At 41.1% G+C, this 25,842-nt stretch overlaps 1 protein-coding gene across 5 annotated transcripts in view; it reads left to right on the top strand.

Moving 5' to 3' along the window:
- PBX1 (PBX homeobox 1) overlaps window positions 1-25,842 on the top strand; it is a 294,207-nt gene that overhangs the window by 193,220 nt on the left and 75,145 nt on the right. The window contains exon 1 of one of the 5 annotated variants that reach the window (XM_058443229.1): window positions 19,091-19,155. The exons of the other annotated variants lie outside the window; for them this stretch is intronic. Coding sequence (XP_058299212.1) covers window positions 19,131-19,155 — 25 coding nt within the window. The 5' untranslated portion in view covers window positions 19,091-19,130. Of the gene's footprint in view, window positions 1-19,090; window positions 19,156-25,842 lie in introns of those variants that run through there. 5 annotated transcript variants of the gene reach the window in all.

The raw sequence follows: 25,842 nt of genomic DNA, 5'->3' as shown, positions 1-25,842 counted from the left end.
TTGAGTGGGAATGAAATTTATCTGAAACATTCTGATACCCTTTGGCTGGTCCAGCTGCCCTTGGTTAGCACCAATGGGGGCAGAGACAGTCAGAAGTAGCTTTCAGGAGGCTTGGGAAAAATGTTCATTGTTCTTTTTCTTCTTCCTTTCAGTGGCTTCTTTTTAAAAATCATTTCTTATGTTATATACTAGGCTAGAAAGTACTATAAGAACTAGTACATAAGATCTGGAACAGAAAGCCTGCATTCAGATTTGTCTTCACTGTGACTTGTAGGCAGTGGCTTATATATCAGTTAATTAGCCAAAATGATAGCGGTAGAGGCTGGGGAAGCAAAAGAGAAATTTAGCTACTTCAGGCCTGCTGTGTTATGTCTTTAAAACATTTTGAAACCCCCTAAGGTAACAATTTTTAAATAGGGTCTAGGGATCCCCAACATTTCCAGGGAGACTACGAGGTCAAAAATATATTGATAATGATTTTAAGATGGTATTTGCAGGCTGTGTGTGGTGACTCATACCTGTAATCCCAGCATTTTGGGAGGCTGAGGCGGGTGGATCACTTGAGGTCAGGAGTTCAAGACCAGCCTGGCCAAGATGGTGAAACCCCGTCTCTACTAAAAATACAAAATTAGCCAGGCGTGGTGGTGCATGCTTGTAATCTCAGCTACTCGGGAGTCTGAGGTAGGAGAATCGCTTGAGCCCAGGAGGTGGAGGTGGCAGTGAGCTGAGATCGCGCTACTGCACTCCAGCCGGATGACAGAGTGAGACTCTGTCTCAAAAAAAAAAAAAAAAAAAAAAAAAAAAAAAAAAAAAAAAAAAAAAAAAGATAATATTTGCTTTATTTACTCTCAGTCTTTTATGAATGTGTACAATGGAGTTTTCCACAGGCTTCATGTAATATTGTCACAGACTGAATGCAGAAACAGGAGAATCTGGCCATCTTCTTTTAAATCAGACCTTAAAAAGATTTGTAAAAATGTAAAAGTCACTCTTCTCACTAATATATTTGTTTCAAAAACATTTTTATAGACATGGGTTATTTATGTTCAAATGTAATGGGTTTACTGCCTTTTTTTTTTTTTTTTTGAGACAGTCTTGCTCTCTCGCCCAGCCTAGAGTGCAATAGAGCAATCTTGGCTCACTGCATCCTCTGCCTCCGGGTTCAGGTGATTCTCCTGCCTCGGCCTCCCGAGTAGCTGGGGTTACAGGCGCCTGCTACCACGCCTGGCTAATTTTTGTATTTTTAGTAGAGACGGGGTTTCACCATGTTGGCCAGGCTGATCTCAAACTCCTAACCTCAGGTGATTTGCCCACCTCGGCCTCCCAAAGTGCTGGGATTATAGGCGTGAGCCACCACGCCTGGCCAGTTTATTGCTTTTAAAGGAATTAATATTAAAAAATTCCTTAGTCTCAAATTTCTGAATATTGATAAATATGACCTATATAAACAGAAGCTATTTGGAGTCCTCAATAGTTGTTAAGAGTGTAAAGGGGTCTCAAGCCCCAAAGGTTTGAGAAACACTGCTTCTAAAAACTGGTTTATACCTGTGTGTGATTCATAGGTTTGACAAAGTCACCAACACTATTTCCTTTCAAATGCCAAGGGAGATTTTAACGTGGCTACCAAGAAACAAACAAGTAGAGATGTCAAACAGTTAATGTGTCCATTTAGACCCCTTTAAGGTTTTGTGTGTGTGTGTGTGTGTGTGTGTGTGTGTGTGTGCCCTCAGTGCTTAGATATGCAGGTGGATAGACACTTAGCTCTTAAGAAAGGAATTCATTTCTACTCATAGTTTCCTTCTGCTGGTGCCATGGCAAATACATTTCTGAGTAAAGTAGTCTGTGTGCATAGGTGCCACCCTACCAAATACTGTGAGCCAGATTGCTATTCTGGACCAAGATCTGAGAAGGAAGACATAGGGGAGAATGCAGAATGTGGAAGGAGGAGAGGAGGGGATTGTTAATTAAGCTCTATTAAATATTAATTGATATATAAATTTAAAACCTCACCAACTCCTGACAGTTATATAATCTAATTAAGTGGTAGGTCCTGTTGCCCCACAGTGTCTTTTGGTGTATTAGGGGAATAAAGTGATCTTCTGCTCATAAACACCATGAGGGCTTTATTAATCCAAGTTATTTGCCAATAAAGTAGATGGAGAAGGCGGCAATAATAATAATTTTATAGAACATGGAAGAATTGAAGGGGCAATTTTGATGTGGATAGGAATGCAGTGAATCAGCTGCAGTGATTCACATGGAATCTGCACGCTTCGGCCTGTCATTGCGGTAAGGAAGATGAAGTCCTTGTGTACCATTCCACATTTACATGTGTATTTTTTGCTCATGGAGAATGTATATTGAATCCCTGAGACCAGTTGTAATTTTATAAACTGCGTTTGGTGGGAAAATGGTATGTCTGTGCATGTGTGTGTTTTAGAATGAAAGTTTCAAAAGAATAAAACTTGGAAGGGTTGTGGAGATGAATTTGATTTCTTACTAGCAAACATAAGTAAGCCTGTATTTTGCAAATTTTCCAGCAACGGGGCTGTTGGAGAATAGTAAAAATGATCTGAATCTTTTTTCTGTGTTGCAAGGGAAAAGAGCCTCTGCATTCATTTCTTTTCTGGCTCTCAAAAGTTCTTAATGGAAAGTTAAAAAGTGCACAAGATTGTCTATTTTGTTTCTTTGAATTATTTTATAATTTTAAAAAAGTGCACAGCATGTAGTTCTGAGATGTTTTAGGTGGTGTAACTCAATTTAAAAAATAATTATCATGAGTTAAGTTAGCAACTCTTAGTCTTTATTTTTGACCAGGCTCTAGACTAATGCATCATTAATTTCTCTATGTGAAAGCAGGGCTATTTAATTCTCCTTGTTATCTTATTTGTCTTTTGTTTAGTTTTTGGTGGTGGTTGTTTCTCATTATTTTGTGTCAGGATTTTGTTATATCCCCTCATTTTATATTACTGTTGGTACATTAGTCCCGAAGTTTGTGAGATGCTATTTCAGCTTTAGAAAAGGAATCCCTTGAAATTCAAAATGGAGTTTCCAAGACCACACTTGACTTCGTGCAGGTCGGCCAGACCCATTTGTGAGTAACACAGCCCTTGCATGGTTTTGACCTTTGATTTGTGGAAATGAGAGTGGCTCCTCCTCCCCAAGGCCACTGTGGCTAGCTGGGCTTGGGGGACGAGCGTAATATAATTGTGTCATGGATTGCTCTGTTACTCCCCGTATGTTAGCAATTTTATTGTGGTCTCTTTTATTTCCTTTTCAATTTGGGCCCCAGCAGTTTCCCAAAGGAATGTGGATAAAGGCTCTCAGTGTTGGAAACAGGAATGATGCAATTGAGCAGTTGCTTCACCTCTGAAGGTGGCAGGAGTAGCCTTGAAAGGCCCCGGAGAGAAGAGATTTCTGTTTAGTGTGGTGGTGAAGGAGTCAGTACTCTTCGTTGTCATTTAGTATGTATCAAGGAGAAGTGTGTTCCCTTGGCCACTGGCAGGGTGGGCTTGGGAAGATGTGTATGTATCTCGGCAAAGGTGGACTGAGCAGGTGGGGGACTTAGAGCCTGTCCTGATCTCTAGGTGATGGAGTGTGCCCACTGCCCTGCTGCCTATGTGCCTGGCTGGTGTGTGGACGGGAACTCGGACCCATGTGCTCACGGGAAAAAGCAGAGGCTGGGCTCCTTTTGAGAACTTGGCAAAGGCTTCCCTGTTCACTTTAGAGTGTTTCTTTTCTTGAAGCCAGTGCTGGATCTTGGGTCTGTGCTGCTGACGTTTTAGAACATGAGAAAGAGCCGCAGTAGGAGCCAAGTATCTGCCAGACTGTGTCGGGAGAACCTTTATCATTTCTGTCAGATACATCACAACTCGCTTGTCTTACCATACATCTTCCTAAATGTGACAGAATATTCAGCTGTTATTAATTGAATACTCTCTAATTTAACTGCTTAGCGGGAGAAAGAGTGACTGGTTTGTTTCAACACGTAAAACTGGCATCAACCTGTATGTGGGTTTCAATGCTGTTGCATTGCAGGGACTGAAAAAGTGATTGTTTAAGGAGAAGTGGTTACCCTACTTTTCAACAGGGTAACTAAATTCAGTTTATTGTTCTAAAACAGAGGGGTATGTGTGTACGTGCGTGCGCGTGCGTGCGTGTTTGTGTGGAAGAGAGATTAGGATAATACAGATCAGTTTATGGGCATGATATGCTTCATGATTTTTTGTGCTAAGTATGTTATAGGTGGTACTCCAGCTCCTCTGAAGTTTAACTCACCTAGAAGTCGCAATGACACTGTGTTGCGTTTTTTTAATCAAAAAGCTTAAAAGAATGAACTCGTTTTGTCTTTATCTTTGTAATCAATAAAATGTAAATAAAGATCCCTACAAATTTCTGTATAATGTTGAATGTGGTGCTAAGAATTAAAAGCCATCTTGATGAAATAAATTAAGGATTAAAATATAAGAAGCTAAGAATGAATTTTGAGAGTCTGCACACAACTCCTCTCTCCTTGGACCTTTGATGGAAGAACAAAAGTGAGTCAACTGTCAGTTTCTCCAGCTACCCTAGAAAAGCAACAGAAGATTCCAATTCATTGATCTAGGAAGAATCTAGGCTGTGAACTAGACATCCTGCTACACTTGTGGGTATTTTCCCCCTTGTTGCCCAGGTTGGAGTGCAATGGCACAATCTCGACCTCCGCCTCCCAGTTTCAAGCGATTCTCCTGCCTCAGCCTCCCAAGTAGCTGGGATTAGAGCCATGCACCACCACGCCCAGCTAATTTTGTATTTTTAGTAGAGACAAGGTTTCTCCATGTTGGTCAGGCTGGTCTTGAACTCCCGACCTCAGGTGATCCGCCCACCCTGGCTTCCCAAAGTGCTGAGATTACAGGCGTGAGCCACCGCGCCCAGCCTTTTACGTGTGGTTATTTTTTAAAATGTACTTATGTATACATAATTCTGTTGTTGTTTTAAAAGAAGATATAAAAATGTGCTCAGTGCCAGAATGCCTCTAGGTTCATATACAGCATTTTTTTTTTTTAAAGAAATGAATTCAAATCACGATAATAAGTAGAAGCCTGACTTGGCTTGAACATAATGCTCTCGGCAGTGAGGTAAAGTGAAACAAAAGACAGTGTCCCCAACTCTGCCATGAAGGTCAGCAGAGTGTGATGTGGCACTTTGCAGAGATGGATGAGGCTTCCAAGGCTGAGGACAAGGAAGAGCATACCTGCAGTCCTTTCAATCGCCCATCATGGGACTATTAGCTTGAGCGTTCTGGAAAATATTATTACCCCCAGGGCGCCATGTAACTCCCTGGCTCCTGACAAGCTGCCAACATGGCTTTCTCTGGGCTGCAAAGTTGGAGCTCCCCTGGCAGGGTGCCAGGGTTTTAAGAAGGCTCTGGAGGCCCAAGTTAGCCTCCTGGTGCAAGTTAACATTCGTTGTAAAATCCAATTCAGGAAAAAAAAAAGAGAAAAGAAAAAAAACCCTTCCCTTGCTTTCCTCTCTGCACAGAGCTAGCTGGCATACAATTAATATCTGTGCTGGCACATTGCCCCTTATTTTAGGGGCTGGCTTTTGCTTTGGGATGGCATGGAGAAGGGGATTATTTGCACTGTAGCTTTTGATGTAAGCCATCATTGTCATATTATATGAATAGCACTGCATAAGGATGGCTGAGGACAAAGACCAGTCCTCCATCCCTTCCTCACACTGCCCTATGTAACCCAAGTCCTTGTCACAAAGGGCTGTCTGATTTTTTTTCCCCTTTAAAATCTTATGGAAAACAGTGGCCTTAGTTGGAAACCTTAATTTTTAAAAAGCATCCTTTAATTTGGGCATTGCAAAACGTTAAAAATTGGAAAAGTGTTTTTTTTCAGAGATAATTTACACATTTGTACACAGAAATGCTGCACACATATGCTTATAATCATATTTATAATTACTTTTTCTTTGTTGCAATTTAAAAAATGTACACTTAGTTATGAGGTCTTAAGGAATGCTAACATTGCATACGTAGTCATAGAAGAAAAAGGCAGCACATAAATTTTGGTAATTCAGAATGGAAGCCTATATCATGAAAATACTAGAACCGTAAAATCTACTTACTTGAGGAAAACCGATTTGAGAATATCTGGTATGTTTCTTAGCTCACTAAGTTTAGTGTTTATAAAACAAATAGAAGACAATGTTTTTAGTAGACGCTGGGTGTCTGTATAAATATATGTAACTATACATATTTAGGCTTTATCGTAATGTTTGAATGGAGAATGCTTAATGTAGTAATATAGCAACATAGCAAAAATTCCAAACTTCAAATATACAATTCAAACAGTGTCACAGATAAAGGCTAGATAAGGAGAAAAAAGTGTATTTATGAAGCAACTCATTGAATAACTCAGCATTAGCTCTGTGATGCATTGGGAGTTGTAGGGAAGGGAGTTGGGAGTTGAAGAAGTAGAATTTGTATTTAGTCATATTTCTGAAACTATTCTGGATTTTTTTTGTCAGAAGAAAGATGCAACAAATATTTATAGGGCCCCCCCATTTTTTTTTTTTGCAAGAAGAGAACAGAGGACATAGCAATGAACAAGAGAGAAGGTATCATTGCCCCCCATGGAAACTGGGTTTTTTATAAGGGAGACATACAAAAAATATTTTGGGGTTCAAGGATGTAACCTGATGGGGAATAGTGATATTTTTGAAAAGCTGATCGTGACTTATAAAGTTCAATTTCAGATTACTGATGAGAAAAATCATGAAATATTGTAATTTTTCTAATTAACATAACATCTGGAAATTTCTAAGCAAATGCCATTGGAAACTAATAATATTTGGTCCTAATATTGAAGTTGTACCTATTCAACTCACTGAAGATTCACATTTTCAGTTACTGTCTGAAGTTTGACCAAATAGGGAAGACCAAGGAGTTGCTTAAAAGAATGTTAAGTAGCAACCCCAAAGTAATGTTTTAGCTTTCAAAATACTGAAAGAGGTTTAAGGTGTTATCTTGTCCACCCTGTTAATCATATAAATTCTATTATCCCTTTAACATATCTAGCCAATGAAGTCAGTGTTTTCCATCTGCAGTCAATTGGGTATTGACAAGGAATAAGAAAGATTTCTAAAATACATTTTTTTCAAGCTAATTTCAGCTATTATTATTATCTTTTTAAATCTCTAAATCATGCTGTTGCTATTTCATCACCCAGCATGTTTCCATTAAGGCAATCACATTAGGTTGGGTTGACCCAGTAAAATTTCCAAGGTTTTTCAACCACCAGGCCAATTCAGACTGCAACCAAAGCTACGTTTCTCATCTTTGGTGGGCTGGTCAAAGTGAACCTTTGGATCTGATAAGACCAAGTACATACTCCCATGCTATAGTGTTTTCACTAAAACACTTTTAGTTTTATAATTTAAAATTGTACTTCATGGCATTGGAGGTAATTAGACTTTTCCTACAGATGGAACTATGTGTTGGATCTGATTTTTAGTTGGGCAGCAGACCTACCCAGAACCATCTACTTGCCCAGTTTTATCCTTACCCAAAGCGGCCTCATATTTCTACAGCACTTTATGTTTCACAGTAATTTTCCCTCCTTGATTCTACAACTTCTACCCCTAGAAACCTGTGTTATTTTCATCCCTTACAGAATCACAGATCTGTGAGTGGAACGTTGTGTTCACAAAATATTGTTGATTATTTTACCACTTCAATGGTTGTTTCAGACAACCACCCTTTTCATTATTGCTTAAATATATCAGTGCACGGTGTCATGGGTTACACCTAATAAAACTCCCACTCGAGTGACTGCAGCCTGGCTTGGTGGGAAGTGACACTGCGAGCTGCAGGCCGACTCTGAAGAGGCAGGTTTTAGATGTGCCATGATGCCAGGGATTGATCTTGGCTCTGCAGAGTGGAGGACATAGAGATGATGCGAGCATCCCTGCCTAATGGTCCCCAGCAGAGGATGGGTGGAAGGTGACTTCCGGGGCCATGCTCAGGTGGAAGCCGCCTGCCCTCACTGCCTTCTTACCCTGTCTCCGTCACAACCTTTCCTATCCTTCCCAGTGACCAACCAAGGGCAAGACAAGATTGCAAATTACCATCTGAAAGTATACTTGTCCCCTTCAAAGTATAAGAGTTAGATCACTTTTTTTTTTTTTTTTCTCATGCTCCTTTCATACCAACAGCCAAGAAGCTGGAAACTAAAATCCCTTTTCTTTTCCTCTCAACTTAGTCAGTTCCATAGCATCAGCTGAGTGCCTGTTGTGCTCACCTAGCATCATGCCTGGCACATAGTAGGTACTCACTAAATACTCGCTGAATTACTAAATGCATGGAAGTTCCAGGATCCAGTGGGAGTGATAAAGAAATGTAAGGGAAAATGAAGGCAAGCAAAGGCAGGCAAAACAAACCTGCTTAAAGGAATCAGGAGACTGGCTACCCTTGGAGATAGTAACTGTAAAGGGTTTGGCTGGGGCTTCTGTGTGCTGCTCATAATACTCTCTTGATCCCACTTCTGGAGACTGGGCTGCATGCACTATACAAAACCTCACTGTACAGCTGTAATGTATGTATTTCTACTTAATGTAGTTTATCCTACTATCTAAAAAAATATGCCTTTAAAGGATAGTGTCGGTTCTCAAGTACCTTAACAATCTTTTTACAGGTGAGGGTGGAAGGTGGGTGAAGAAACCAATATACAGGCAACGATTAGGATCATTATTTGGCTCAACCCCCATTCCAGTAACATGCTGTGATTGCAGGGGAAAGAATGGCTCATTCCAAGCTCTGCCCTTATGTATGCCATTAACATAGATTCCCAGGGGGTGGGTCACCTTCTGAGTGGAGGCTCCTAAATCTAACGCACAAGGAAGCCAAGACTCCTTGCACCCCAGGTGACACAGAATCCTGGGTGGCTGGTTCAGGAGCTTTATGTGCTGGCTCCCATTTATGATTTTTTTTTCTTTTTTTAAAGAAAGAAACATAAGGAAAACATTTGCTTTGACATTGAATCCACCCCTACATGTAACAGTAATTGCAGGACCTAGAGGGGGAAAGAAAGTATCATTCCAATTTGGGGCCAACCAGCCTTGACAATATTGTGTTAAACCTTCTGAAGTGGTGAAGCCAAGCTGCAGCGAGGCAACCCTGGCACAGGTGGACAATCAGGGGACATGGAGAGCTGGAGCTGGGAGACACTTCTGGAGCCAGGAGACGTAAGGAGTACAAAATTACTCTTTGGGGAACTCTCAGGGAAGACCTGTGCCTCCAGGCCTGGCCCTTGGTTATGGCCTGTGCTCCTGACTCCTTAGGAGGTTTTGGCCATGAGCTAATCAGATGCCCAGTTCACACAGTAAGAGATGACTGCTTGACCTCCACGTGGAGCCTGACTAGATCCCCCTAAAAACCACAGCTGTAAAGCTCTGTAGAGGTAGTGGCCTCTTCAAAGTCCCCAAGCACGCAGCCACACGTGCTTTCTCCTCCAGTCTCCGTGTGTCTGTAAAAGTTCAAATACTGAGTCAAGTTTATTGTTTCTATCTCGTTTATTTTAAGTATAGTTTTACACTTTATTATGTGCAATGACATCTTAAATGGAGCCTGTCACTCCGTCTTGACTACTGCTCGGGGCTGGAGCCACTTACCATGTCACACATTCAGCAGCCCTGATTAACTGGATCAGAATGAGCAGCTCCAACTCCACCCTCTCCAAAATAGTGCCCCTTATTTATATGAAGCAAAATATGAGAACAACAGGATCCTGTATCTAAAGTGGGAAGGTTTCCAAGTTGAGGAAGTTTGGGGTAGCATTTCCCTCCTTTCCTCCCTCCCACCCTTCTTTGCTCCCTCCTTTCCTCCTTCCATCCCTCCTCCCTCCCTTCCTTCCTTTCCTTCCTCCTTCTCTCCTTCTTTCCCTCCTTCCTTCCTTTGGATTTTTTAAAACATATTTTGTTATATATTCACCCTCTTTAAGAATAACACTTTGTTTGGTTAACTGCTGCCCCCCAAAACAACAACAATAAGAAACAAAACAAAATTTTACAACTTTCTTTTCTTCTTCTCTTGTCTGTGGTTGCAAGTCAGTTTTTGTAGCCCTGTCATTATGTGAGGTGGCCTAGAGTAATTTGAATATTTCATTCTCCCGGCTGCTAATGCAGCATGCGTTACAGATGGTACTTGCTTCATCCTTCTGGACCTGGTTCAATTATAAATGAAAGTAGGGAGCTGAGATTTGTCTTTTTGTCTCTGCTTAGTTGGAATAACACAATAAAGCTTGATGGCTAAGAATTTCTCAAACTGCCTCTTTTTCACCTTGGACATTTCCCAATTAGATTGCTCCTTAGAGTACTTGGTTTGCACTCACATTTGAAGCCAAATGTATAATCATTGTTATTATTTTTGGATACTTTCTTTCCTCTCACTTGGAATAAGGCTGTATTCTAAAAGTATAAGCAATCTCTTTCTCCCCGCCCCCACCCATCTTTTTCTTTTTAGTTTCTATTTCTCATCAATTCTTAGCAGTGACTGCATGATTTATTCAAGAATCTTGGGTAAAACCACTTTCCTCCTCTGTGCCCTTAAAAGTACTGTCCCCTCACATCACACTACTTAGGGACACGATGGTGGTCAGGGAAAAGGATTTTTCCTCACAGTAAGATGTGTCTGCTCAGCTCACTAGATCAATATATAAAAATAGAACACACGTGTAGAGCAAATTATGCAAATTTATGAGTATAATCTTATATGCACATATTTATTAGACACTAGTAGTATTTTAAATGTGTTTGTGTGGAGGAGGGTGTGTGCACACACATGCCAAAAGGCTTTGGGTTTGGTATGTTTTTGGACATTCTAAAAAATAAACATTAAATGTCGTCTTTCATTGGGACATTATTCTTATCATCATTTTAGCAAATTGTAAAGCTTGCTGTTTAGTTCGGGCTATATCTTTATTGGGATCAGTGTGAGGGATTTTTTTCCTTCAATCTCAAATTTATGAGCACTAAGTGTTAGGCAAATACAGTACTATAGATACTCTTAGAAGGGTGACTAATTCAAATATCTACCAGTAATGTCAAAGAAGGGGGGATAAACCAACTATATTCTCTAAGATTAATTGATATTGTATTAGATTACATGGGCACTCCAAGAAGATCAATATATATATGTTTTAATTTCACTTTGTTCCTCACCTACTGTTGGAAACCAGCTTTGCAGTGTGACACCTGTGGGCTCAACACTGCTTCACCCTTATTTTGATGATCTGCCCTTGTAAAGTTAAATAGAATATAAATTGATAGTATCTCTTAGCCTCCCATGCTTCTATAAGTTTAAGTCACTAAGATGAAGAATAAAGTGGCCTACAGAGAAATTGCCAGCTTAAAAGAGAAAGTGTTGGAATGTTACAGTTAAGAGCTCTGATGCCCTAGGTCAATACAGGTTGGCAGAAGCAGCATAGTTTAGGGAACTCTGTTCTTTTCTGATGCAATTTGCAACAATCCTCAGCTCAGCATCTCAGTTGTTTTTCCTACTATGTTAAATGTGATCCAACCTACCCTTAGAGATAACAGTGAAAATTAACCTAAAACATAGAGCCAAGTCTTTCAGAAATATGACATACTTTAAAAAATATAAAGTGTGCTTTATTTTCATATCAGCTTATGATAACCCACCTTCTGGAACCAACCTTGTAATTGGTTATCTGGGTCTGCAGTGTGCAATAGGTCCATTTCTCCATGTGTCTCTGTCTATCTTGATTTCTGGCTCAGCTTCTGATATCCAAATGATATTCGATGAGCAATTTGGAACCTAAATGGAGTTAGAAATGCTATTATTCCATATTTTTCAAATAATTAAAAGAAAATCTTTGTAGCAAATTTTCTAGGAACACAACAATTAGAAATGTTTAATAACCTGTGGTCACTTTCTTACAATTAATTATCTTGAACTCATTTTCTGCTAATATGAAATCTTGCCAGAATAATGAAATTGGAGTTCTTATTTTCAGCTAGTTTTCATTTGTCAATCATTGACCTGCTTGGGCTTTGGAAATTCGTAATAAACTGAAAAATAATAGCAGCTGTACTAATATTGGTATAATAATTTCCAGTGTACAGAGTACTTTTCATGTATATTATCTCGATTTTGATACCATGACAATTCTAAAGGGATAGCTTTTATTTTTCTTAGTTTACAAATGTGAAAACAAACCCAGAGAGGTTAAACAGTCAAAATCACAATTCAAGTCCAATGTGAATGTGTTAGGATTAGGTTCAAATGTGAGTAACTGAAACCACATCCACCCCCTTTCAAAACATAGGAAGCAAGATACAAGCAGTTCAGGGCTGGCAGGGTGGCTCCATAGACCACAAAAAACTTAGGCTCCTTCCTGAGTTTTCACTCAGTCTTCCCTAAAAGGTGATCCTGTGTCATCCTCATGATCTAAGTTGACTGCTAGAACTCCAGCCATTCCATCTGCATTCCAGGCATCAGAATGGAGGAAGGGGCAGAGAATAACGGTAGACTTATTCCCTTTAAAAAAGACTTTCTAGCATAATACTTGTACTACCACCTGTATCCCATCAGTTAGGACTTAGTATTATGACTACATTTAGTTACAAGGGAGTCTTGGACATGTAGCATAGCTGGGTAAAAATGTTCCAGCTCTTAGCAACAGGGCAAGTTTCTGAAATGTCGCTGCACTTGGGTTTAGTTGTAGCCTCCAGATTTTCCCTAACCAAGAAAGATAGACCGAGGAGTCATTTTAATTGTCTAGATCTGATTTAGAACATAGGTGTCATGTTATACTAGAGAATCTGGCTGAGGGCAAAGGCAAATCCTGATCATATTAATAAATGTTTGCTGTATTGGGTATAATTGTACACATTTGCAGCAAGGCACATCCAAAGAGGAGGTGATGTACTTCCCAAGCAGCAGCAATACTGAAAAGGGACTGACTCCAATCATGCCATGGTGAGCAATCTGTGGAGACAAGAGTGACCACAAACTCTGAAATAAATTCATAAAGATTAATCTGTGTGCTCCAGGCTACTAAATTCACATGCCCCCTTGGTGTTACTTCCTACTTAAACTTTAATAGAATGGTTTATAGGATTGTGGAGATTTATAGGATCAATTCCTTGGTTATTTGGTGGCCAGTGGTCAGGGAACCTAAATGCCATATATGACCTCAGTAGATAGGGCTTCTTACTGTCAACATTATTTCTGGACGAAAAAAGAATCCAAATTTCCAAGTACCTAGGCATATACTTTATGCTCTGTAACTCTTGTCAATGAGCTCGGCAAGTGGGGCATTTTCTCTCAGTTCTTTGTCTTCTATATCAATTGCCCCAAAAGCTTTGGGAGTTACAATACACACACACATCATACCTCAGAGGTACTGATGGCAGATAGCTATCTTTGATTTATTTGTATTTTTTAAAGAATAAGATGAAAATAGAGCACCTGTATGTTCACAACAGGAAGGATTTTGTGTGTATTTGTGTATCTGTATAATATTTCACATTGTATATCACTTTAGCCTCTTAATATGATTTTCCTTAGGTCACAAATCCATATAGAATATTTGACAGTGTAGCTTGCTCTAATATTTTTGTTGCAGTAATGTGGGGATGACCACATTACTCATAAGTGAGCTCTGCTGGTCTCTTCAGAATGTCAGGAGAAACTTTATGGTGCTGCCTGCACCACCACATATTTTATTTAGACCACAGATGTTCAGTCTCATAATTTAGTTGTCTTATTTTGTTACATTTTCAGCTGCATTTTTTCTTTTTCTTATCTTGCCTTTATAATTTTATTGGAATTTGTCTAAATAGTTATAGCCCACCTACATGGAAAAAGACTATTATTTGTGACAACTTCAGCCCACAAATCTATATATATAACTTGAAATGCATAGGTTTCTTATCTAAGAAACCTTTGCACAACCCTATATGAAATGTAGAGGTGTGCATATATCTTTACCATTATTGCAGCTACTGTTTCAGTAGTTTCTGTTGGAACATTTGCAATGACTTCCAAAGATATTATTCTTGTAATTTAAGACTTTGGTTTGGTTTTTATAAGCCAAGTTGTCTTTATTATAATTCTCCTGTGAATTGGTCTTCTTTGGGAAGGAATTTTCTAGCACTGGAGGACAGGTTTCCATATAGTTATAGGTTAAAATACCCTTCCTCCACCCTCACCTTTCCAGCTTAATTGCTTCTATCAGCGGCCACATATATGGTTGTCAACAGTATACAGACAGTGATTTAACCCTCAATTTTAGAAACATATAGAGGTGATGTCTTGACAAAAAAGAGCAAGCAGTATAGAGATGTACATGTAGCCCTACCTATTTCCATGATTTTTGTCTCTGCCCAGCAAGAGTCAGTGTTATCTTTAAAAACAAATTGCTTCTGGTATATGTGCAATAACACGTATGTGTGAGATTGTGCACACGTACATGTGCAATGGAGTGGGCATCAATGTATTTTACTGATTGAAGAACACAGAGTAATTTCTGTTCTCATTTGTTTTGGAAACTTGGAACAGGAAGAGGGAACTTGGCTTCATCAATGAAGATGATTGGCTCCCGATAATGGCTCCCTTCTGGTACCAGATTTAAGGGAGGAAAAAGCAAACAGCTGTTCAAAATGATTTTCACCTAGTAAACATAGGAGAGAAGGCAGCTAACACTTATTGGATGCCTTCTGTGTGCCCAGCTCTAGTCTAATTGCTTTACACATGTTAACTCATTTAAACCTGATGGCGATCCTGTGAGATAAATGTGGTTCTCCCCAGTTTACAGATGAAGAAACAACTGAGGCTTTGTGAAGTGAACTGACTCCCCCAGAGTCAGACAGCTAACAAGAGGCAGAGGAGTTGGAATTTAACTTAGGTCTGTCTCATTATAAAACCATCCAGTTTCCAGGGTACCATGGAAACTTGTGTCACTGTGAGTCAGATACTCTCATTCTGTCAGGGTGTGAAATGCCCCTTAAAATACTGTTATGTGAAATCATAGCTGGTGGCTTTATGCACTATCCTCACTGACTCTGCTAACCTTGTTTGAATAAATTAAAAAATATTTATGAACATGTACCATGCCCCTAGCAAAGTTCTAAATGCCGTTGGGGGACAAAAGAAGGGTAAAATATGGTCCCTGCCCTTGGATGGGTAACTCTCATTTGGCAATCAGAAAAGCAGTACATGCAGCAGCTGATGGCCATGATGATACTTAATAAATTTGTGACTTGGGTGACAACAGAAACCAAGTAACTGTATGACATCATTCAAGCACAAAATCCAGAAGCCGAGAAGGAGGAGATTAGTATATGCTAGGTTGAAGGGAACCTAGAAGGACAGTTTAAATGTGGCTGCATGGAAGGCTGGAAGGAAGACTTGAGAGGAACAGCTGGACTGAGCGGTGACTGTAGAAATATAAAGTGTCATCATTGCAGATTTAGGAAGAGTAACATCTGCCTGGCACTTTACAGTTTTCAGAGCACTTATATTTTCTTATTTTTATTTTCTCTCACTTCCATTATTAGTGTTATTAATCATCATCACCCCTGCTTTACCTATGAGGAACACCAATCAAGTACCATCCCTTACACATATCGTGCCCTAGGAAGGGCTCTTGAGGAAATAAATAAAAGACTCTCATGCTGAGAGAGAAGCAGCAGGACACTTGCTCATGGTCACACAGCTAGTGAGAAGCAGGGACTTGGCCTTATCCCACGCCCTCTGATTCCAAGTTTGGATAAAAAGTAAAGGCTTTTTCTAGAGTTTTATATTCCTTATCAACGGCTTCCAGTTTACAAATGGGTTGTATTCCAGATATATTCTTTTCTCTTTCCTTTTCTTTTATTCTTTTTTTTTTTTTTTTTGAGACAGAGTCTGGCTCTGTCACCCAGCCTGGAATGCAGTGGCATGATCACTGCAACCTTTGCCTCCCGGGTTCAAGCGATTCTCCTGCCTCAGCCTCCTTGAGTAGCTGGGATTACAGGCACGCGCCACCACATCCAGCTAATCTTTTTGTATTTTTAGTAGAGACAGGGTTTCACGATGTTGGTCAGGCTGGTCTCGAACTCCTGACCTCATGATCCACCCACCTCAGCCTCCCAAAGTGCTGGGATTACAGGTGTGAACTTTTATCCTGTTTTTTTTTCTTTGCAACCTATAACACATTTTCAGGAAGTGTCATAAAGCTAGATTCCAGGGTCCATTTGGACCTACTGCAAAAGAGAATGTGCCTTAACTGTGACCTGCTTATTCTGTTTTAATTATGGCTGTTCACTCTTTACAAAATAGTTCTTAATACAAACAATACATTCTGAGGCAGGGCAGACTATATAATTTGTGGGCCCCAGTACAATAGGAAAATGTCAACTCTTCATTCAAAAATTAAGTATTTCAAGATGGTGTCACCAGAGCATGAAACCAAACACGGGGTCCTTCTGCATGAGGGGCCCTGGGCTTCCACACAGGTCTCATGCTCACAAAGCCAGTGCTTTGGTTTAGAATACAAGGAATACCTTTTTATCCTAGAAATTTTATCAGAGAGTGCACTGGAGGCATATACATGTGCTGGGCCTGGAGAGGAGCAGTGGACGGGATATGGATTGGATATGGCTTTCTGCGTCCATCTGTGCTCTACTCCTAAGTACCAGGAACGTGTTAACTCTCAGTTGCACAAGGAAAAATATCTCTTGATAAGTCATCCCCAAAGAATTCTGATTTGGAGCAAAGGGGAGAATGTAAAAGTGGGAGGTAGTACAAACATCAAAAAAAAAAAAAAAGAAAAAAGAAAAAAAAGGCTTTCTGTACTCACTGCCAACTCAGATTTGGTTCATTTTCAAGTTTATAAGTTTATTATTATAAGTGTAGATAAGGCCCATTCTTATGTAGAAGTCTCAGTACCTTCCACGTATATTTCTGGCACAGAAAAACAGATGGGATAGAAACTTACACAAAAATCACATCTGCCACTCTGGACAATTAAGCAAAACATGAAATTGCAACTAAAAACCACAGGGTATTTAAATAGAACAAGATTTTCAAATGAAGGACTCATGTTGTTGAACCAGAATGTGGTTTAACTCTACATCTTCTGAAAAGGGAGGATATTTTTTGGTCTTTCCATATATACTTTTTTTTTTTCCCCACATCAGTAGATGTGCCTACTTAACAAAAACAACTTTTCTCATTCAGAGAGAGGCTAAGCCAAAATATAGTACTCTTTCGAATCATATTATCTAAAGGGACATGAAAAGGGAGTAAAAAAACCTAACATTGATTTCACACCAGCCATGTGCTAGGGGCTCAGCAAAACTGCAGACAGCAAGTACAGCTGGCTTTATTTTACAGTTGAGGAAACAAGCTCTGAGATGTCATCCAAGGCCTCCCAGACAATAAGTGCTAGCTTGGGACTTAAGGCTTGAATTCTAAGTCCAAGCTTGTATTCTTCCCACACACCAGACTATCCATCCTGTTCTGAATTCCAACACAAGAAGCCCAGGACACAGAGGGGCACAGGGCCTGCAAAGCAATCCAGCCTCTCAACCTTGCAGGAACCCAATCATCAAGAGGGGAGACCCTACTATTAACATTCTCTGAGTCCTCATGGAGGCCGAGCACTGCTTTATAACTTTGCTTTTGCTCCCTTAAATGTTTCGGAAATGTGACTTGGATTTATAGATTGCAATGGCTTTCCATTGCGTGAAACCCAGTGGTTCCCGATAGAATGGTTCCAGCCAGCAAGAACAGTTGCCTTGTGCTGAGTGTAGCAGAAGAAGAAAATAATTGACAGAGAAGCATATCATCTCTTTCTAGTGTGCCCAATCCACTCTGCCTCATCTCCCCACCTTCGACCTGGAATATTGTCAACCTATTTGTGTGAGATAAGAAAACTCTCATTAAGAAATCCATTCATCACGCCTGTAATCCCAGCACTTTGGGAGGCTGAGGCAGGCAGATCACTTGAGGCCAGGAGTTCAAGCCCGGCCTGGGCGATATGGTGAAATCTGTTTCTACTAAAAATACAGAAATTAACTGGGTGTGGTGGCACACGCCTGTAATCCCCCAGCTACGCTAGAGGCTTAGGCACAAGAATTGGTTGAACCCAGGAGGCGGAGGTTGCAGTGAGCTGAGATCACACCACTGCACTCCAGCCTGGGCAGCAGGGTGAGACTCTGTCTCAAAAAGAAAAAAAAAAAAAGGAAAGAAGGAAAGAAGGAAGGCAGGCCAGCCATTCAAATTGATTCGAACATCGGATTCTTTGTCTGAACTTGCACATGTGATGTGGTTTGACTCCCTTATAAATACATTGAATTTGCTGGCTTAAAGCTTTAGAGTGGATCATGAAGAATCTCACAGGGGTCAAATGTACTTGGGGTACATTTTCTTTCCTGGCCCCTACAAAGGTGAGCAGAAGACACATTTCCTTTGGTGTCAGAGGTGGCTTCATCTTTGTGGTCCTGCAGGGGAAAGTGTGACACAAGGGAAGACTTAGGTCCAGAAGGTGCTATACATAAATTGGGGAAAGCACCTTGCCCCTAATGAAGGCCCCTGGGACATGCACACTCTTCTGCCCTTCACATGATGAAGTCTTACCCTGACATTTATTAAATGGGCCCCGTAGAACCAGTCCTCTCCTAAGGCTGTTGTAAGGACCAGATGAGGTCTTGTGTGTGCTGTACAAATGGGAATGACACCATCATAACCAGGAAGATTGAGCTGGAGTTGGAAATCTAGGGAGCATGGCAAATGTGGACCTTGAGCCAACTTTTATTACTGTGGCACCAAATCATTTATGAATAACTTATATATAAGTGATGAAACTCTATAGTACTAAAAGGAACTTGGTTCCAGTCACTTACCCTCATGCCCTCATGCCCTTACTCCATTTTGGTCTATAAAAAAGTCAGTGCTCATGTTGATTCCCACACTTTCTCTCTGCTTGCCTGCACCTATTCCAGTTACCTACCTTTTGACTCCCTTTTTTAGCTTTCAGATGGTAACTGACTTGAGACCAGTAGTACATCCCTGCACATAAGCAGACAGCCCGTGCTTATCTGAATTCCTGGTGTAAGCCCAGGGTAGTGCGAAGAGCATGGACATTGAAGAACTGCACTTGAGTAAGCCGTAACTTTGAACTTATTTTCCTAAAAAATAGGCATCCAGAATCTACTTCTGAGGCTTGATGTGTGGGTCAGCATAGACAATGTAGGTGAGATAAAATGAAAGCTGTTGGGAAGGTGTAAAATACTATCACAATAAAGAAGTCTAAATTGCTATTCAAAGGCTATCTGACTATCTCTGCCTTTTTAGAGAATGCTTGTTTTCCAGGTCCATGTCTTAGCCCTCCCAGTCCCATCTTTGCTCTTTATAGATAAAGCAGAGTGACTTGCCCAAGATTACGAAGACCAAGAGTGGCAGACCAAGGACATCTCTCTCACTTGAAAACTAGGGCTCTTTTCACTGTAGCCAGCTCTTTATTGGGAAATCTTCATAATCAATGTCACCTTCTGTGCTCCAACTACCTCAGCCTCACACTTGGGTGAACACTTCCTTCCCTTCTTGACCATTGCAGGCTAGTGCCTTTCTCTTCTTCAGTTTTCATTGCTGGGATGTCTTGCAGCATGATGCCTCAAGCTGTTCTGCATATATAGGGGTCCATCATTTTCCCCTTAAGGATCTTCTCCTATAGGGTGCAATTATGCAGTTATCTTACTGGCTCATCTCTATTTTCTCCTATAACTTTTGAAGTGCATCACCGTCTCTAACTGTTTGTACTGGTGGCTCAGAGAATTTCCTTGAGCAAAGTGCATTTCTGAAGCCAAGTCCCAGCACTGCCATGTCTTTTGATGCCCTTGGTCTCCTTTCTCAGATGTGCAGTAAAAATATTGGTGTTAATTGCATAGGCTTGAGATACATGCAAAGAAGAGGGTGAAGACAGCCGTGACCTCTGAAAGTGAGGCATAGGTCAGTAAAAGATGCTTTCATTCCAAAGACTGCTGCTTGTACTGTGTTGGGCCGATCCTTTTCAGCAAGGTAATTTAAATTTAAAGTCAGCATCTCCTGATTCTGTTGCCCAAAGGTTCCAGCTTTCATAGGATTTGTACACTTCACTCCCAGGCCTCCTGGGAGGCCTCCTCCACCCTTCCTCTACTGTTTTCTTGCTTCTCCCTAAAAACCTTGAAGATATGGAATACTTCCTGCCTACATCTTCAACTCAGGGACTGCCAGGGGATTTCAGTGTTTATTGCTTTTTTCTCTGGGTTTGGAACAGTTCCGACCAGCTACTATTTGAAAAATATAGAAGTATTTTTTTGCTTATTATCAAAAGGAGAATGTAGTTTTCTTGCAACAAAATGAGAACTTGATATCTTTCTTGCCTCCAGGGTGTGTGTTGGGAGAGGGGGATGGTGTTCAGCCTTCTCTTCCTCCACCTCTGTATGCTGGTAGCCAGAATTGAAGTTCCAAGCCACACCAAGGAGGGCAGGCTGCCTTTCATGAAAGGCAGACGTGTAGAAGTTACCTTTTTGCCTATCTGCCTTTGTCCCCTTGTGCTGAGGGGGTTCCCTTGCCGCTCTGTCTGTTGTCTGCACACTGCATTTGTTTGTCTGGAATGCAGAACTCCTTGCACTTGACAATCACTACAGTCTTTCTGCTTTTTCTCTTAAACAGCTTTTTTTAAAGCCTCCGGAGACCCTTAAAAAAAAAAAAAAGAATGCAAACAGAAATTGCGCTGGAAGCTGAAATGAACATTGTTGCGAGTCATGAGATCCTGGCCACACTGGGACAAACTATTTTTTATTTTGGGTAATATTTTTTCTTTGGCATTTATTACACCTCTGTTAAACACAGCTCATGTGACACAGTGTTACTCATAGGCAATCAGAAAAAAGCTGAAAGTTGAGCCATTAGTAGGGCAGGGCAACTTATTGTTAATAGCAGCCATTAAAGCTGAAAGGAAAAATTACCCATCTGCCCCCGCCAGACCTGTCTGTCTGAGATCGAGATTGGGCCTCCAGGCCGGAAGGGGGGCTGGGCAAACATGAGGGAAGGAGAATGGAATGTAGAAACTGAGATCTTTGTAAGGGAAGATAGAGCTGAATTCAAGTGTGGGCCCTACCCCAAGAATAGGGGGAAAAAATCCTGCTCCAAGAATTCCAGCTGTCCTTTGTCTGATCATCCTTTCTCAGGAAAGCACCTGATAGCTTTTATCCAAAGATCTGCTGCAAAATCCATTTTAGCTACAGATAGGAAATGCAAAAGAAAGATTCCCGTAGCAACAACACCTTGTAATTATGAAATACTTTCCATCACAGTGCATAACATACAACATTTACTACACCAAAATTCTTTGCCATTAGATCTTGGGGTACAGCAGTGAAATTTTCTCTATCTTTAAAAGAACATGTGGTTTAAACCCCTTTCAGACATTTTAAATCCTAGCCAAAGGTGCAACACCGTTTACCTACTCTGACAAGCCACTCTAAAAGTGTGCTTGTTTGATGGGGCCGTATCAGATATCAGATAGGAAAACAAATTGGAGAGGGCTTTGCCACGAGGATGTTTATAAAACTCACAACTGACCTGGAAAAAGAAAGGCAAGTGGCCCATTTTACAGATGATGCTAACACACTCCAGTGCAGAGAGTGACTGTTGTCACCAGGATCACATATCAATTTGGAAAATTGAAATAGAAACCAGACTTGTGGCTTGGAGTATAGCCCCTGAAAGGGACTAGGACAGCCCACTCCCCTGCCCTGTCCTCCTTACACCTTAAAAGGGACAGTGATTGGGGACTATTGCTGCCATGCATGCTTTTTGAGGCAGAGATATCAGAATGAGGTCTGAAAGGATAGTTGGGTGGCCCCAGAGAAGACCTCCAGGGCTGGCTGAGAGTCTGAGCATTGCTGGCAGTACTTAGCATTTAGGCTACCCTGAGTGCATGCCTGGTTCATGATAAGTGGTTAGGCCTGTCAGAGGCGGGAGGTGCCTGCTGACTCAGACCCAGAGAGGTGACTCCTACTCTTGAGTGTCTGATTTCTCAGATATGACTATATCCAGTTCTGGGCTTCAGCCCTGACCTGTTCCTTGGCTATCAAAACTATCATAAGGTCAGATCAGCTTAACTCATCTCCAAGGTAATTCTTGGTAGATTTTGGTTCCTTCTTGCATTTCTGTGGCTTTGTTCCACTAAGTGCAGTTGTTCTCAGCGCTCCGTACTGGTGGCACAATTTTGAATACTGTAATTATTTTGGTTGCACTTTGGAATGAATTTAAAGATCTCTGAAAGGATCTTCTACTCCATGTCACTCATCAAATAGAGCTCTTTTCTATTTTCCAGCTCTTGCATATAGGTATAACACACACACACACACACACACACACACACACACACACACACACACACACACAGAGTTTTTCTTGATATGCTGTCTCTTGCCTTCCACTCTCAGATCGTAACCTGATAGACTGAATTGAGTGACCCACTCAGCTCAGCATTCCTGTTTCAAACACTGCTGACACACGGTATATCTTCATGTTACCAGCAGTCAGACTGTAGTCAATTAAATTGTTTTGAAAATTAGTTTTATGCACTTATCAGTTGTTTAAGAGTCTGGCAGTTTTGGCCTTAAGAGTTCCTTGTCAAAGACTATGGCGTGAAAGATCACTGCTCTCAGGCTTCTATGCTGTGATTAAATGTGGAGAATGGTTTTGGGGACATGTGTCTTAAGGGATAAGCTAGTGAGGAATAGGTTGGGACTGGTAGGACGAGTGGCCTGTGGCACATTGCAGAGCCCTTAACTGTACCCCACACTGCGTGGGCCATGGCTCTCTCTTCACCCACGGATCATCTCTAGAGGGGATTCATGATGTCACCTGGAGTCTCTGCTCTCTCCAAGTGTACTGGAAAGGATTGGGTGTTGGGAAGGCATTGGAAAGCTGGTATTAGAAAGAGTTAGCTGGGGAGAGATTGGACTGAAGAGAAGGACGCGTGTTTGCAGTGTTAACGCAGTGGATCTGCCTCAAGAGGCCCAAAACTTAAGAAAGTCAGGAAGCTATTTTTCTACTACTCCCCGTGTTAGTGTAGGCAATTTTTTAATGTGATATCCACTTTGAATTCTTTGATCTTTAAGAAATATGAATAAGAGAAAAGGATAGATGGCAAGACAGATGAGGAACTTCAGAGGGGGCTAAGATTACTTTAAGGAAAAGCTAATGAGTTGTCGAATTGTTTTACATAGTGGGGTGCTATGAATAGGATGTTAAGGAAAGTTCTTCAGAAATAACAGAACAAGAAAAAAATAAACTTAACATAAGACATTTTTCTTTTTCAGCAAGGCACTTTTGGGAAGCTTCAAAAAATTCAAAAGTCATACTGCCTTTTTTCATGGAATGTACTAAGTAGAGACTTTTTTGTAGGCATATCATTAAATGCTGGACTCTCAAGTGAAATGAGAAGTCTCCATCTGGGAGGTATAAAAGGAAACCCCCATCTGGTTGGTTTTAGCATCTTCAAGGTGAGGATACAATTCTTAAAACTGTCTACCTATTTCTGAGTCCAGGTTCAAATTCCTTTGTGATTTCCATGTCAGCTGGGCCCCTGTAGGCCCCACTGAGTTGCACATCACCAAGTGTGGCCATCACTGTGGTTAGAGGCCATGGGCTGTGTACTACAGACAATACTGTAATTGCTTCTGTGACCAAGTGAGGGAGGAGTTTGCCCTATATTGTGATGTAGGCAAAATTCTATTTTTAATAAGCCAGAAAAATCTGTTCAAATCCAGTAACTTCAAGATTTTCCAAAGACTGGAAGATGTGGAGGATGTGGGCATCAGCTGGAATCTAATTTCTCTCCCCTCTACGCTTGCTCTTCCCCATTTCTCAACCGCTGTCTCCCAGTGTAATTATCATCTCAAGCATTTTCTGTTCGTCCCCTGTAGGTACACCACATCGTGCCAACAACCCATGGCCCAGCAGGAGTATACAGTAGCCTTTGCCAGGGTCCACCAGGGCTTGATTACACTTCACGGCTGTAATTCAAGCCTGCTAATCCTCCTCTGCGTTCGGAAAAGAGGCCTGTTCTGTTAGATAAGCTGATTACTGTCTGGTGTGTGCTTCATGCCTAGCAAGAGTTGTTTATATGTGGAATTATTGCTGGCTGGGCTCTGTGCTTCGCTACACCGAGGAAGCTCACTTAGGGGTCAGGGGTGTCAGGCTTCACCTCTGATCTGGGAGGGGTGAGAAGTGGAGTGTTGATTACAGCTGTTTTTCTCTTAACCTCTGTGCTGGTGGCTAAATATTTACTTTTCTCTGTTAACGGAAGGAGCCAGATAAGATTTTAAGAGTCTGAGACTTTTGCCCCTAGGACCCACTGTCAAAGATCATAGAGTGAAAGATCACTGCCCCAGACTTGCCACATTCTGATGAGGTTTGCAGGGAGATCTTAGTGGTCTTTTGTCTTGAAGGTTACGTTAGGGAGGACTATGGCGGGACAAGTTGAGTGTGTGGTGAAATCAACAGCCACAGATTGAAGAGTGCCCGACCACAGGGAAAGGATGCCCACAGAGACCATGTGAATGCTTTCTCACACTCAAAGATGTTTTCTTCAAAGCCACAGAAGCCTTGAAACCACCTTTGCCTCTGCCTACCAGCCCATCTCTGGTCTGGTGTGGAGCTTGTGGCTTGGGTACAGTCTATGAAGCCTTTGCTCTTCGTGGAGGAGGAAGTGCATTTTGTTATAACTGTCTTCCCAGTGAGGTTGGCGTGATTTATGCTGGCTGCACTCTCGGGATTCCCATCCCTTTTGCGGGGTATTTTGTCCCCAGATGCAGAGCTGAGGTTCTGCTTAATACTGGCTTTTAAGTGTTTAAGCTCTACAAATGGCTCTTCGGTTTAATGGTGTAAGGACGGGGTGAGTGCTGAAACAAGTACAGGTAAACACAAGCACCTGGCTCTTGTCACCTGCTGCATGGGCATACATTGGGGTCTCTTTGTGTATTTGAATATGTGGCAGTCTACACCGGAGTAAGGAAATAAGGATGAATGTCAAAAGGCTTAATTGTGATGATATCACAATTGAGGCCATTTGTTGAGTAAACTTCCTCCACATCTCTGTATACTAATAATCGGTTTGTCTGCTTTTCTCTATGACACCATAATTTCCTTGAGAGCAGGCACTTTCTCTTTTATTTCTGTGACCGTTACCTGTCTGGCCCATAGTAACCAATCAAGGAATGGGTCTTTGATTTAATGAATGAATAATTAATAGATTTCAGTGAAGAGGCAGCCTATCCTAGATAGAATGTGCAGTATAAATTGTTAGGTATTTATCATAGCTCATTGTACGTGGGTTCCTTCCCAGGCACCTTTCTTGCCTTTCTTTCTAGGAAGCAGAGAATCCACATCCCCAGAAACATGGGTATTCCTTAGGTGTAAAGGGCACGGACAGCTAAAGGCAGAACAGAAAAGCTGCTCTGGAAGGGGTACTGGGAAGCTGTGGCATGTGATTTAGAAGGAAGGGGTGCTGTGCTATGTCCTCACTGCTGAGACATCTGGGCCACATAATACCTCTTGATCCACAAATGTCTTGAGTGTTATTTTATCTCCCTCTTTTCTTTTGCCATTCCCACCCCTCTTTTTCCTTTTTGAGTCCTCTTTGTTTTTCTTCTAAAGTGTTCTCTTCCCTTTGCCTTTTCTAGAGAAATACTTGTCCCTTAAAGATCAGCATATTCTCCAAATGGATGAATTGTGCCCCAAGGGGGATTTCTTTTCCTTGTGACTTTAATTTCTAGTCTTAGAACATATCC

The sequence above is a fragment of the Hylobates moloch genome, unplaced genomic scaffold, assembly GCF_009828535.3.
Source record: "Hylobates moloch isolate HMO894 unplaced genomic scaffold, HMol_V3 SCAFFOLD_8, whole genome shotgun sequence".
NCBI classification, from domain to species: Eukaryota; Metazoa; Chordata; class Mammalia; order Primates; family Hylobatidae; genus Hylobates; species Hylobates moloch.
Note: the sequence above shows the minus strand (reverse complement) of the source record. Positions and strands in the feature narration are given on the sequence as shown.